This window comes from Protopterus annectens, chromosome 4.part0 (assembly GCF_019279795.1).
Source record: "Protopterus annectens isolate FY-2018-M chromosome 4.part0, PAN1.0, whole genome shotgun sequence".
NCBI classification, from domain to species: Eukaryota; Metazoa; Chordata; order Ceratodontiformes; family Protopteridae; genus Protopterus; species Protopterus annectens.
Genome location: NC_056733.1, coordinates 683,592,312 through 683,606,528, shown reverse-complemented (window position 1 = coordinate 683,606,528; position 14,217 = coordinate 683,592,312). Strand labels below are relative to the sequence as shown.

At 40.6% G+C, this 14,217-nt stretch overlaps 1 protein-coding gene across 1 annotated transcript in view; it reads right to left on the bottom strand.

The window, feature by feature from the left end:
* The window catches only part of P2RX7 (purinergic receptor P2X 7), a 414,468-nt gene that overhangs the window by 337,253 nt on the left and 62,998 nt on the right, over positions 1 to 14,217 (bottom strand). The window contains exon 2 of the mRNA XM_044068649.1: positions 2,950 to 3,097. Coding sequence (XP_043924584.1) covers positions 2,950 to 3,097 — 148 coding nt within the window. The remainder of the gene's footprint in view (positions 1 to 2,949; positions 3,098 to 14,217) is intronic.

Here is a 14,217-nt window from a genome sequence, read left to right as displayed (position 1 = left end):
ATTGTATCGGCTCCGCGCTATCACAGTCTCGGTTCCGGCGACCCGGCTCCGAGCTCAAGAGAGTCGAAGGAGGAATATGTTGATGGACCGGGGCAGGCATCGACTGATGAGTCGGGCTCTGAAGCATCTTGGCCAGTGCCTCGGACTTACTACCCTCTGAAGGTCATGATCCGACAGCCTCGATGACCTAGAGGAGTGAGATCTTTGGCTCCGTTCAGACAGCAGGGGAGATCCTGGAGCCGAATGAACGGAGCCAAGAGATGGTGACCTGGACCTATTCCTAGTTGTCGGCTCCGAAGGTCTGGTCGGAGCCGACACGGGAACTTCTACTACCTCGGCTCCGGCGGCGAGGAGCCACAGAAACTGTGGACTGAGACTTATCGGCTCCAGTCGGAGTCGATGAAGGCAGAGGTTGAGAAACCTTAGGTCTCGGCTCAGTTGTCGGAGCCGAAGACCTAGATGCCTTAGAGGGCTTCCCTGTTGAAACAGATAGGGAATCCTCTGGCTTGAGTAAGCCTCTTAATATCAATTTATTTTTTCTTTCCTGCAGGACCCTGGGGCTGAAGCCATGGCACACAGCACAGGAGTCCTGCAGGTGCAAAACCCGAGACAGTAGACACAAGAAGTGTGAGCGTCTGTCAGAGACATTTTCTGACAGCACGCATCACACTTCTTGAATCCGGAGACCTTTGCTTCCTTAGACATTTTTTTAACAGGTGTAAACAAACACACACACAAACACACTAATTACACCCTGTCAAGTTTAAATTATAATAAAAACCACTAACTAGGATTTTAAAATAATACACACACTCCACTAGGGAAGAGAAAAGGCCTGTAGGCCCAAGGGAAGAACCTAAAGTTCTTGAGGGAAAAACGGAATTTTGAGAAGGGGATAAAAATTTCTCTAAACTAAGGGAAATAAGTAAAAATATTAAAATTAAAGGGGTTTTGATAGACTAAATTACACAAGAAAAAGTCACTTACCAAGAACCGGTAGAAAACCAACCTCGATAGCTTAGCGGCAAACGAGATCTGAGGTAACTCTCGCCTAGCATTGTGGGATATAAGGGGAGCCTCGAGCCGGTGGAACCAACTCTCGAGCTTTAGAGTGGCCGAGTCGGAGCCGAGGTCGGCTCCGAACCCATCCAGCAAGAATGAAGGCGAGATAGACAACTTAACATCATTTGTTTTTCTTTACTTTTTATGATAGAAGAATTGTAAATAGGTGGTTCAGGACTGCAGTAATTTGCAAAGCTCAAGAAAGAGAAGAGGAGTGTAGGTGAAGGAGATGCACAGAAAAGAACACAGATGCCATTCACATGTTCTGGGAATGTACATTAGTGAAGGAAATTTGAAAAGAAACTATTGAAGAATGGGGTAAAACTTGAAAGAAAGACTTTGAGAATGGATGGAAACTGTTTTGGCTGTATTCAGGGCAAAGATCAGTGAAGGGCACAATAAGACAGCAGATCCTAACACTACAAATACTAACAAAGCCTGATAGCAAAGAATTGGAAGGATATTAAGAATATAAATTATTTATGTATGTTTAATGGGACAGTGAACTGATCAAAAATGACCATTTGCAGACACAGCCCAGGAGAAATAGTTCAAATGTAAATATACATTGTAAAAACAGATATTATACAAGAAATATTATTCAAATAAACAAGCTGAATATAAGGATAATACAAATACAGCCATTAAGAAGGATAATAAGTGACTTAAAACTAAATGTGTGTGTGTATGTGTGTGTGTGTGTGTGTGTGTGTGTAGGGGGGTTAAATTACTGAAAGCCTACAAAGCTGCAATAAGGTATGGATTAGAGAGAGAAAAGTGGTGTAACTAGGACAAAGTCAAACTGCAATGACTGTAAGCACGGATGATAGTTTTGTCATATTAGACCATGAAGATGAATGTAATTATTATTCCTTTTTAACCTTGAAAAATTCTATAAAAAAAGATAAAAAATACCTCACCTACACACAAGAGAAGCTTATGATGCAATACAATTCTAATTATTCATTAATTCTATAATATTTCTATAGCAAATATGTCACAGAATTTTGAAGCAGGATATGCTGCTACTGACAGGAAGGTGAAGTTAGAAGCATTTTTAACATACATGAAGTTAGTGATATGTAATGCGATAGGGTATGGAGGTGCAGCCCCATAATACTTTCTGTTACATATGTGTTATAAATTATAATAAAAACTGTACTATGAGTCAGTGAACTTATTTCACCAAATATCACAGCTGAAATCAATGTGTCAGTTAAAGTAATTGTAGACACTTTAATGTCAATGAACTAAAATACATGTGTTACAGAAATATTTAATGGATGCTGTCATAATTACATTTCTACATGTTTAAATAAGCATTTTGCAAGATTCCCAGCACTCAGGTAGGTATGCCTTTCTGACTGTTGCCTCTTTCACATTCATTGCCCATTTAATTAACTAAACATTGACAGAGTGATAAGGTATTTACAGAATGGCATCATCTATGGCTAATGCTGCTCAGTAATGTAATGTAGTGTGCAGTTTGTTACATAGTGCTGCTTCTGTAGTACCAAAACAATGAATGACAAAATTCAGATTTGTGAAATGCAGTTAACAAGCCTAAAACTGACAGACCCACCTACAGAACAAAACTAAAGCATGAAAATATATCAAGACAACTTTTGAAATCAACAGTTAAGTAGCATTCACTTCATTCTTAAAATTACACTGTCATTTCTTGGTTCACATTTTTAACTAGCATGGCTATTATGTTTCCAGCTGTAACATCAATGTTCTTTTAATCTCAGCTTTAAAACTGACAGCTAGCTACTATACAAGTAGATAACGGCATGGTTATTAACATACCCTTAGTTATTATAATTTATATAAAGTTGCTAAAATACGTATTGAATAAGTTATAATAAAACAAATTAGTTGCCTTACCTGTACAGGTGCACTATAGTCAGCTACATCCCATATCCGTCCATTCAAGCCATCAACTTCTGTTTTTGCCACACCTTTGACTTTGGTTGTGACTGAGCTTAAGACAGAATCAGTATCCTGGTAACATTTGTCCCACAACAGCATACCACTAAACAGGAAAAAAAAACAAGGTTACAAAATGAATTATAAATGACAACACTTAAAAAAAAAATAAAAGAGTAACAATCAGAGATGATCTGATTGTAAAACACTGATGTTTACTTTTATTCTTCTTAATAGAGATTGTTTATTCCCTGAATAAATCACTGCTCCTAACTATGATTAGATCTTCTACTGAGAGTACTGCTAAATTTAAAATTGATAGCATATCAGTGAACTGTAGCAACATTTAAAGAGCCAGTCTCTGGATTTTCACCTTCAATTCAATGTGGTTCATAGGTTCATAGGTTCATAGGTTCATACTAGGCTATCTGCCCAAGGGCATTTATAAGCCTAGCCCATAGTTATGTGGCTTTCGCCACCCCTTTAGTTTGAATAAAAACTATGCCTATCATTTTTCTGTGCCTCTGTCAAGCAGTGACACTGAAGTAATCCCTGGGGTATATCTGCGATCTCCCATCCATTGGTCAAGATTTCTCTTGAACAAGGCCAGCGAGGTGCTCTGCCTCACATGTACCGGGATTTTGTTCCACAGCATAGGAGTCTCTGGGTGATGAATCTGTCCCTCCAGCACGTTCTATTTATAACCGTGTCAAGGTTTAAGTCTCCCGCCCTTGTGGTTCTGAGGGATCTAGATTTTTTTGAGGTGAAGCATATTCATCAAATCTGGGTTTGACATGGCCTTATATGTCAGGCACAGGTCACCTCTGAGCAAGCGGTATGAGACTGAATAAAGCTGGAGTTCTTTCAGTCGGGCAGCATAAGACATATTTTTGAGACCCTTTATCCTTTTGGTGAGGAACTTTTGGGGCCTTTCAAGCTGCATCAGGTGTCTGGTCAGATACATTCGAGCGGGCATTGTACTCAATCATAGGTCTAATGAGTGATGAGTACAGGGGACGATGACCTCCCTTGATCTAGATGTGAATCCCTTCATGATCAGGTGGGCGATATAGAAGGTTTTCCTAACTACTTTAGCAACATGAGTGTCAAGCGAAGACTACTGTCAACTTGGGTCCCCAGATCCCTGATGACTTTTCTGTGCTCAGTGGATTGTCACCTATATGGTAGCTAGGGGTAACCTTGTTTTTCCCGAAGGGTATGACTATGCATTTTTGGCGTTTAACTTCAGGCCATGGCTCTGGCACCAGTTATCCGTTTCTGTGAGGCCCTTCTGGAGGATATCTGTGTCAGATGTGTTTTCGACTATGGCCCAGTTTGCAGTCATCTGCAAACTTTGTCAGCCATAACCCTCCTGTGTTTGCTTGTACTTCAGAAAAGTAGATGCCGAACAAGAGTGGACCCAGGACTGAGCCCTGTGGGACACCACTTGTGACAGGCTTTGAGTCTGACATGGCTCCAGCAACTCTGACCCTGTGGGTTCTGTCGCTTAGCCAGTTTGCAACCCATCTTGTGATGTATGGGTTTACATTCAAGCTGATGAGTTTTTCGATGATACCTGAGTGGGGTATTGTGTCGAAGGCCTTTGCCAGGTCGAGGTAGGCTGTATGGACTGCCTTTCCCTCATCAATGGCCTTGGTGACTGTCTCGAAAAGTCAACCAAGTTTAAGAGGCAGGATCTGCCTTTGACAAAGCCAAACTGGGTTGGATCCAAAGTCTGCAAGTTCCCTATGTCTTTATTTATGAGTTCCATTATGATCCTCTCCATGGCTTTGCAGATAAGGCTTGTCAAGCTAATGGGCGGTAATTTCCAGGGTCTGTGGAGGCACCGCCCTTATGAAGTGGGACCACAGTGCGTCGCCACTCCTTGGATAGGTATCCTGAGGTGAGGCTGAGATTAAACAGCTGTCCTAACTGTGGGTTTAATTCCTCATTGAGTTCATGAAGCACACAGCCGGGGACACCATCCGGTCCCATGGATGCTGTGTTTTTGCCTTAGTGAGGGCAGTTCTCACCTGGGCGTTGGAGATGTTTGGGGGCTACAATCCTCTGGAATAGATATCTCTCCTTTTGGGGAGGGGAGAAGTTTGCACTGAACCTGTCAGCCAGTATGTTAGCAATGTGTGTAGGTTCAGTAATTTTCACATAATTTTGAACTAATTCTGAGCATATCTGGGAGTTTCCTCCTAGGTTTCTAACATAGCTAACGAAGGCCTTATGATTGTCTTTAGAGTCCTTGGCGATTTTTCTCTCAAAATTTGCCTTGGATGATTTTATGAGAGCTCTTAGTTTTTACTTATAATGATCAAAGGTGTCTTACCTTTCAAGGATTTTGCTCTATCTTGTAGTAGCTTCCTCCTTTTGTTGTAGAGCTTGTTTATGGCTGGGGTCCACCAGACTGGACGCTTGCCTTTGGTACAGAGAGTCTTAGTTTTGTTTGGGATTGCCTGATCCATGCAGTCCTGTAGGTGCTGGTAGAAGGCATTTGTAAGTGATTCAGCGGTTTGAGTAATGTTTACCACTGGCTCAGGGGCCTTAAAGGAGACCACACTAGTTTTTAGAAGTGTGAAATCGGCTTTTGAGAAGTTTTTCACTGTGGTCTTTTTGTTTCAGGTGGGGCGGGTTGAGGACCTCCACCGAGATTAGTTTTTGATCTGATCTCCCCAGTGAGGGGTATACTTCTGGTGTTGAACATTTTGATCCCATGTTCGTGATGATGAGATCAAGTATGTTTTCACCTCTTGTGGGGATGGTGACTAGTTGTTCCATGGCATTTGAGTTTATGAACTCCAGGAATCTTTGGGTTAGAGTGTTCGGGCTTGAGTAGTGTTCCCAGTCTATATTAGGGTAGTTGAAGTCACCTAGTATGATGGTGTTTGGAGATACATTTATCCCTCCAATGTTTTCAGGAAGGCCATGTGAGGTTCCTGAGTTTGAGAGGGTGGCCTGTAACATGCTACAAATTGCAGAGCAGTCTTGCCTATGGTTAATTGCACCTGGATGGTCTCCGATGCATCGTGCGTTGCCACCAACCTTGAGGTGTGGGTGTCCTTTATGAATATGGACACCCCCCCCTCCTTTCTTGGTGTTGTCCGGATTTTGGGGCGGAGCATGATATGAGGTGAAACCTGTTAGTGCTGGGGTGCTCTCAGGAGCCTTGAACCAGGTTTCTGTCACAGCACAGACATCGATGTTCTCCATATTGAGAAGGGCCTCGAGTGCGTGCATCTTGAGATTGAGACTTCTGGCATTGAGCAGCATTACCCTTAGTTTTTTTCCTTTTTGGTGTTCTAGGGTAGTAGGTTTAGAATTTGAGCCTTGCCTAAAAAAGGCACTATGGGGGTGGCAAGAGCCTTTGCCAATATCCGGAAGCCCAGGGGTGACAGGTGCAAGCCGTCCCTTGCGAAGCAGCGTGGCTTGTCCAGCATGTCATCCCAGGCAGACAGACATTGGATCCCCTTTGAATGACACCAGAATTTAAGCCAATTATTAAAGCTGATCATCTTATCACTGTATTGTGGCATCATTCTAGGTGAAGGTAGGATACTGCTCAAGGTCAGGGTCATACCTGCCTGGGCTACATAATCAGAGAGCTCCTCGACGTCCCTTTTCATGTAGTCCAAGGAGGTACGTCTCAGGTCGTTGACACCAGCGTGGACAATGACTGAGTCGTACTTGTACCGCTGTTGAGAGACCTGAGTGCTTGCGTTATGTGGCGGATTCTAGCGCCCGACAGGCAGCTTACTGTGACCTTCTCCTTACTCAGTCTGGTGAGCGGGACGTCAGTGTGCCTGACTATGGAATCACCAATGACAAGTGTGTCTGGCATTTTGTTTGGCCTTAAGGGCTGTGACTGTTTGACACTCTGACTGTGTGGTCTATGTGTTGCATGTGTTGGGTCGTGAGGTGGTAGTTGTTTGGGTGTCTGCTTTGGTGGCCTCTGCTGTTTTGGTAAATTTTTGACCAGAGCCTCCAGTATGTCTTTGTGTGAGTATGTGTATGATTTGAAGTTGTGATGGTACCATGTGTGACTGGGTATGTATTGTGTGTGGTTGCCTTCTCCTCCTGTCTGGTCTTGCCAGTCCTATGTTGAGAGAGCTCAGCCTCCAGTTTGGCCGTATAGTTGCATCTCTCGCATGTATTTGTGTTTTGTGGGAGAAGGAGAGGATTGTCTGTGTACATGAGGCAATTGTAACATTGCCTCAATATTCCCAGGTTCACCAGTTGAGCTGGAGAGGACACTAGCAACTGATCCCTCGACATACTAGAAGTAGTAGATAAAGAACTTTCAAAGGACTCCGGGAAGTGGGTTTTGGGCTGGTGGGGTACTATCTATAATAAGAGTGCTTTATCAAGGTGCAAGTACTGTAGGAGTAAGTGCTAGGCTTTACAGATAGAGAATAGTCTACTTGGGAATCAAGTAGAGATGAACTTTTCAGTTATAGGATATGCTGGTTAGATCAGCAGTACAGTTTAGCGTGTTTTATAGCAGGGGCTGAAGGGAGCTAGGAATTGGCCCAAAACGACCAATGGACTACTAGTTTCTGGCTGAAACTTCACCAAATCCGACAAAAAGGCCGCTCAGTGCTTCCCACTCCCACTGGTAAGCAAAGAAACTTCCCTCCTTCCTAATAAGGCAATGGATCAGTAACAGGAACTAAAAACAAAGCCCAGGGATCAGCAACTCTGAAACTGGACTACTCTAGTTCAGTAAAGTGGGAAAACAAGAGATTTTTTGTTTTATTACAGAGATAAGGAAAAAACAGACAGTAAATGCTATAAATGCTGTAAATCGGCTAGCACTTTAGTGTGTAGCCTACAGAAACAATTTGCAACAATTAGTAACTTAAAGTGCAATAAACAGTGTAAAATGCAGAAATCACTTAAAGTAGCAGTAAAACAGGCGAAATGCAGTCGCTAGCTTAATAACAGTGGGAAAGCCACAAAAATACTTATATCTGGTAGAAAGTCACTCTTTCAGCTCTCTGCTGCTTGGATCACTCTGCAGGCCACCACGAGGATCTGTGCAGAGTTGGTACAAGCTGGAAAACACGTGTTTAGCGTGTTTTATAGCAGGGGCTGAAAGGAGCTAGAATTGGCCCAAAAGCGACCAATAGACTACTAGTTTCTGGCTGAAACTTCACCAATTCGGACAAAAAGGCTGCTCAGTGCTTCCCACTCCCACTGGTAAGCAAAGAAACTTCCCTCCTTCCTAATAAGGCAATGGATCAGTAACAGGAACTAAAAACAATGCCCAGGGATCAGCAACTCTGAAACTGGACTACTCTAGTTCAGTAAGGTGGGAAAACAAGAGATTTTTTTTTTTTTTTTTTTTTTTACAGAGACAAGGAAAAAAACAGACAGTAAATGCTATAAATGCTTTTAAGCGGCTAGCACACTTGAGTGTGTTAGCCTACAGGTAAAATTAAGCAACAAATAACTTTTAAGAGTGCAAAACAGTTAATCAACACAAAAACAGTTTAAATAGAATGCAGAGCTGTATAAACAGGCTAAGATGCAGTCGCTAAGCAGTAAATATTCAAAAAGCCAGAAAAAATACTTAAATCAGTTATAGCAAATACAGTTATAACAAATGCTCTGAAATATACTGTATATTTCCAATATGTTTGAGAAGGACAGTCAGAACACAAGAAGGTTCAGGCGAAGAAGAAAAAAAAGTTTTGTTTTACTTTTTTAAAAGGTAAAAAGGAGGAACAGAAGGCCTTATCAAATGTTCTCTCTGTATTAAGAAGAATGAGCTAATGACACTAGACTGGGAGGTGTGTCACAGTAGGGGCGGGCAACTGCAAAGCCACCAAGATAATTACACAGAGTAAATGTTTCAGTTTATACAATAGCCTAAGACAACAAGCTATGAAAGTTTTTAAACAGAAAAAGATTTCTGAAGATTCTGAATAGACAAAGTGCTTTATATATATTAAATTATAAAACAGTAATCTGTTAAAATAATCAAAAAATACTTATATTTTGTAGCTCAGTTGCGGTCAAACAACTTCTCCAGCCTGCACCAAAGACCAGAAACACAACTTTTTTTTTACAAGAACACAAAAGAACCAGCCCCACTAGCCAAGAGATAATTACACAGAGTAAATGTTTCAGTTTATACAATAGCCTAAGACAACAAGCTATGAAAGTTTTTAAACAGAAAAAGATTTCTGAAGATTCTGAATAGACAAAGTGCTTTATATATATTAAATTATAAAAACAGTAATCTGTTAAAATAATTAACAAATACTTATATTTTGTAGCTCAGTTGCGGTCAAACAACTTCTCCAGCCTGCACCAAAAACCAGAAACACAACTTTTTTTTACAAGAACACAAAAGAACCAGCCCCACTAGCCAAGAGATAATTACACAGAGTAAATGTTTCAGTTTATACAATAGCCTAAGACAACAAGCTATGAAAGTTTTTAAACAGAAAAAGATTTCTGAAGATTCTGAATAGACAAAGTGCTTTATATATATTAAATTATAAAAACAGTAATCTGTTAAAATAATCAAAAAATACTTATATTTTGTAGCTCAGTTGCGGTCAAACAACTTCTCCAGCCTGCACCAAAGACCAGAAACTTTAATATACTGGATACTTTTAAAATTTGTAGGCTGCCAGGCTACTGCTTTGTAACTTTTCAATCATAAAAAGTACGGCATGTCATAAGAAAATATGAGGTTTCACTAAGCAGTCTGTGACATCCATTAATACAAAAGACGTGTATTGATATTGTTCTCAGAACCAAGGCTCACTGTTGGGGAATGTTACTAGACTCAGTTATTGCATGCCATGTTAAGATATTTAATTTGCAGCATCATAATTATCAACATTACTTACAAAGCCGTAGTAAAAAAAATCTGCTAAAAGAATCGGTACATTTGTTTATTTTCATGAACCACCCAATACACTCATACATACACGCCACATAGGATAGACATACTCAAAATAGGACTACCATCCCTGTATAGGGGATGATTCCAACTCTAGTTTACAATGCCAGTTTTATATTGCATTGCTGTAAGTCATATTTAGTACTGAATGAAGAGAATTCCAAAGTCTATGCTCACTGAGTAGGTGTTCACACTGTATTTCTGGTGACAAGGTTCTTCTCTGTCTAATCCCACTAATGTCCCCCCAAATATCTGAAAACTGGTTTGGAAAATTTGAACCAACATAGATTCAACTTCAAGTTTAAAATAATGAAAATGCTTATATGACTTAAGTGCTAATCAATAACAGTACAAACAAGAATAAGTAAGCAATAGACAGATAAAGAGGTAAATAGATGGCATGCTTTATTTAAACATATTTAGAATTAGCTTATTAAAAAAAACAACATAAAGGGAAGCTTAAGGAAGTGCACATCAATATCACCATGGAAACATAGCTGGCATGTTTGACAGTCATAAACAGAAGTTATGTTTAGATGCATTTACAAGAAGTACTGACATTAACAGTGAGGAGTCAAAAGTGTATAGTCATTTTACGCTTACAAAAAGTGAAGTTGTTCTTGGTTACCTAACAAATAGCAAATAGTAATCTGACAGTAAAAAAAAAGGAATTAAAAATGAAGATCAGAAAGTCAATACTTGAAGTAAGAAGCTTCTCCTAAGAAGCAACATTTTTACAAGTCCTGAAGAATACCCTTGAAACCCCTGTGAATATGAAGTAACAAAGCTGAAAAGTTTCTGCTATAAACCTTTATTATAGAGAAACTGTGAAAACTACAGTGAATGAACATTCTGCACTCTTCAAACACTTTTATAGGTGTTGTTATTATACAATCTAGTATTACAAGTAAACATAAGAACATAGGTATAATGCTACACAAGAGATCGCAGGGACCATAAGATGTCTAGCCATATACACCTTTAAGTAGACAAACTTAATAAAGTCTTTGCCACCTTTGTCAAACACTTAATAGTGTTCACCTTCTAAATTGTGGCAGGTCCTTATATCATAAGCCTGGTGCCATTTGTTTATATCCTTCTAGTCATCAAGACTAGCCTTAAAGATAGCCAAAGTAGCACTTGTTTTAACCTGTGTAGCAATTTATCCCATAGGATGGACTACTGCCATTTTGGAAGATGCATCAGTAAATGGAAGAAAACCTAAGGCAATGTGATTCGGTTCTATAGTTAGACTGAAAAGGTGTTCCTTGGGACTTGCACAATTAACTGACCTTAGACAGTCTCCATAAGTTTAAGTAGCTCAGAGTCTCCTCTTACTTTCTGTAACATATTACCTCAGTTACTGGACTAGATGCATTTACAAGTGGAAATGTATTAAAAGTGGATCATTTTCTAAAAACTGAAATCTACAAAAGGGTTTATGCTTGAATACCTTGACCCTTGGACCTTTACAATATCTCATATTTAGTTTTATTACCTTGTGAAAACAATGAACAATATTTGCATATTTGGGTTTACTATCAAAATGTCTAGGTGACTTACCTCAACAGTGAGAAGGACGAACACGGAGCGGCAGAGAGGCAAAACTGTGAACACAATTCCTGTCAACTTTGAAACGTCGATATAGAGAGCGTGTTCGCAGTTTAGAGCATCAGTGTTTGGAAGTACATTGCACTACAATGGGGATTGGGAAAATTACCCTTTTACTCACTGTAGTGCGATCTTGGACTTAGAATATATAAGGAGCAGGGGGTATGGGGGGCAGAGCCCCCCTGCAAAACAGTAGGAAATTTTCTGCCTTGTAGTGGATGTTTTTTTCTGGATGGTGAGAGGTCGAATGTCAATTCTTTCCAAGAATTGACATTGTAAACAATTGACTTGATGATTTTTCATTGTTTCGGGTCGGGGATATACATAGTCGAGGTGACTTCAATATTTTGACAGTAAACCACATATTTGTTTCATATACTTCTATGTCACTACACTTTCTTCAGGCAGGTGTGCATAACAGGAGGGAATTTGCAGCATGCATGATTTCATTTAAACCAATCTGTAAATAAACCACCCCCTTCACATTCTCGGAGAACACTTAAATGTACTGAGAATGTACTAATTGCATTTGAAGTTTTTCCCTATTACTTTAATTAGATACAGATAACAAGATTTTCCAGATCTGCAATAGCATTTTGGACTTCTTGAAAATATTGGTAGTGATGACATTTAAAGTATTTCAGTGCTGCAAGATAAAGGATGTTTATGGTAAAACATACTCCTCTCTTTTGCTGGTTATTGCATGTTTAGAAACCTTCTTGTTTTCATAATGATATTATTTAATATGCAATAACTGATATTTCTGAAAAATAAAATTAAATACTTCAAGCCCAATGTACTTTGCAGAGTGTGTGTGTGTGTGTGTGTGTGTGTGTGTGTGTGTGTGTGTGTGTGTGTGTGTGTGTGTGTGCGTGTCTGTGTGTGTGTGTGTGTGTGTGTGTGCGTGTGTGTGTGTGTGTGGCATTTTGATACAGCTTGAGCCATACTTCCACATTCTTCTCTTTCCCCTAATAAGTGCTTGCATACCATTAGCTTGAAACATACTTCCTCACTGATACACACTCATTTTGGCAAGTGCTCTAAGTCCCACTTACTTGTCCCCTGTTAAGCAAATGTAAACTATGTATCCCAACTAGGTCCCTGATCCTAACACTAAAAACTCCAACCCAGTCCCTAAATCTAAACTCATGACCACTCCCTAAATCTAAAACACCCTCTCTTTCCTAAACCTAAACTCATGATTCATCAGTTCATAGGTGTGTACTAGGCTAATGGCCTTTACAAGCCAAGCCCATAGGATTACCCTGGAATCATGCCACCCAACCTTAGTTCCCAGTGCCTCTGTCAAGTAGAGCCACTGGAGTGATCCCTGGGGTGAATTTTCTATTTCCCATCCAGTCATTGAGTTTTCTCATGAAGAGGGTCAGCAAGGTGCTCTGCTTGACATGTATGGGAAGTCTATTCCATAGCATGGGTAGTCTCTGGGTTATGAACCTGTCCCTCCAGTATGTTCTGTTGATTGTGGTAATGAGGTTGAGGTCTCTGGAGCGTGTGGTGCGGAGGGATTGGAATTTCTTTAGATGTAGCATTTCTAACAGAGCTGGGTAAGACATGGCTTTGTAAGTCAAGCAGAGTTCCGCCTCTAAGTAGGTGATATGAGGCAGAGAATAGTTGGAGTTTTTTGTTTGTCCATATAGGATAAGTGTTTAAGGCCTAGGATCCTCTTTGTGAGGTACATTTGCTGCCTCTCCAGTTGTTACAAATGTCTAGTGAGGTACATGCCAAATGGGGCATTGTACTCAATAATTGGCCTAATGAGCAAGAGTAGAGGGAGACAATGACCTCTTTCTTCCTGGATGCAAAACCCTTAGTAATGAGATGTGCAGCATAGAATGACTTTCTGACCACAGTGGCAATGTGGTGGTCAAAAGAGAGGTTGCTGTCAACCTGTGTTTCCAGATGTCTTATAATGCCTTCTGTGTTCAGTGGACTACCATTGATGTGGTAATTCATGGAAACTGGGTTTTTCCCAAGGAGGATGATGACACATTTTTTTGACATTGAGTTTAAGGCCATGGTTCTGACACCAGTCATTGGTCTCAGTAAGGCCATTCTGTAGGATGTCAACATCACTTGGGGAGTTAATAATAGCTCCCAACTTGCAATTGTCTGTGGACTTTGTCAGCCAGAGCCCCTTTGTGTTGGCCTGGACTTCAGAGAAGTCGATACCAAACAGGAGATGACCCAGGACCGAGCCCTGTGGGACTCCAGTTGTGACTAGTCGGCAGTCCGACTTGGAGTCAGCTACTTTCATACTGTGAGTTCTATCTGTGAGCCAGTTGATTGCTCTCTAAAACAAAATCCCCCTCCCTCCCTTAAACTAATGTCCCTAAACTTAAAATCCTCCTCCCCTCCCTACACCTAAACTCACAATCTCTCCCTAAACCCCAAATTCCACTCCCCTCCTTAAAGCTAAAGTCTCCCTCTCTGTTTCCGGACTGACTTACGTATCCAACGAGCACTTCCTGTCTTTCTTCCATAGCATGTGAGCAATCACATGCAGCAGCTGTTTGGCTGAACCTTTTATTCAAGTTCAGGTGCAAGCAGCCAGCCACATGGGCTACAAACCACTCTAGTCCTTTGCATTGAGGAACTTGTCCTCAAGAGCTTTGGGCTCAAATGCTTGTAATACACCCTTAATAATAACATACTCCATTATTACCATGCCCTCT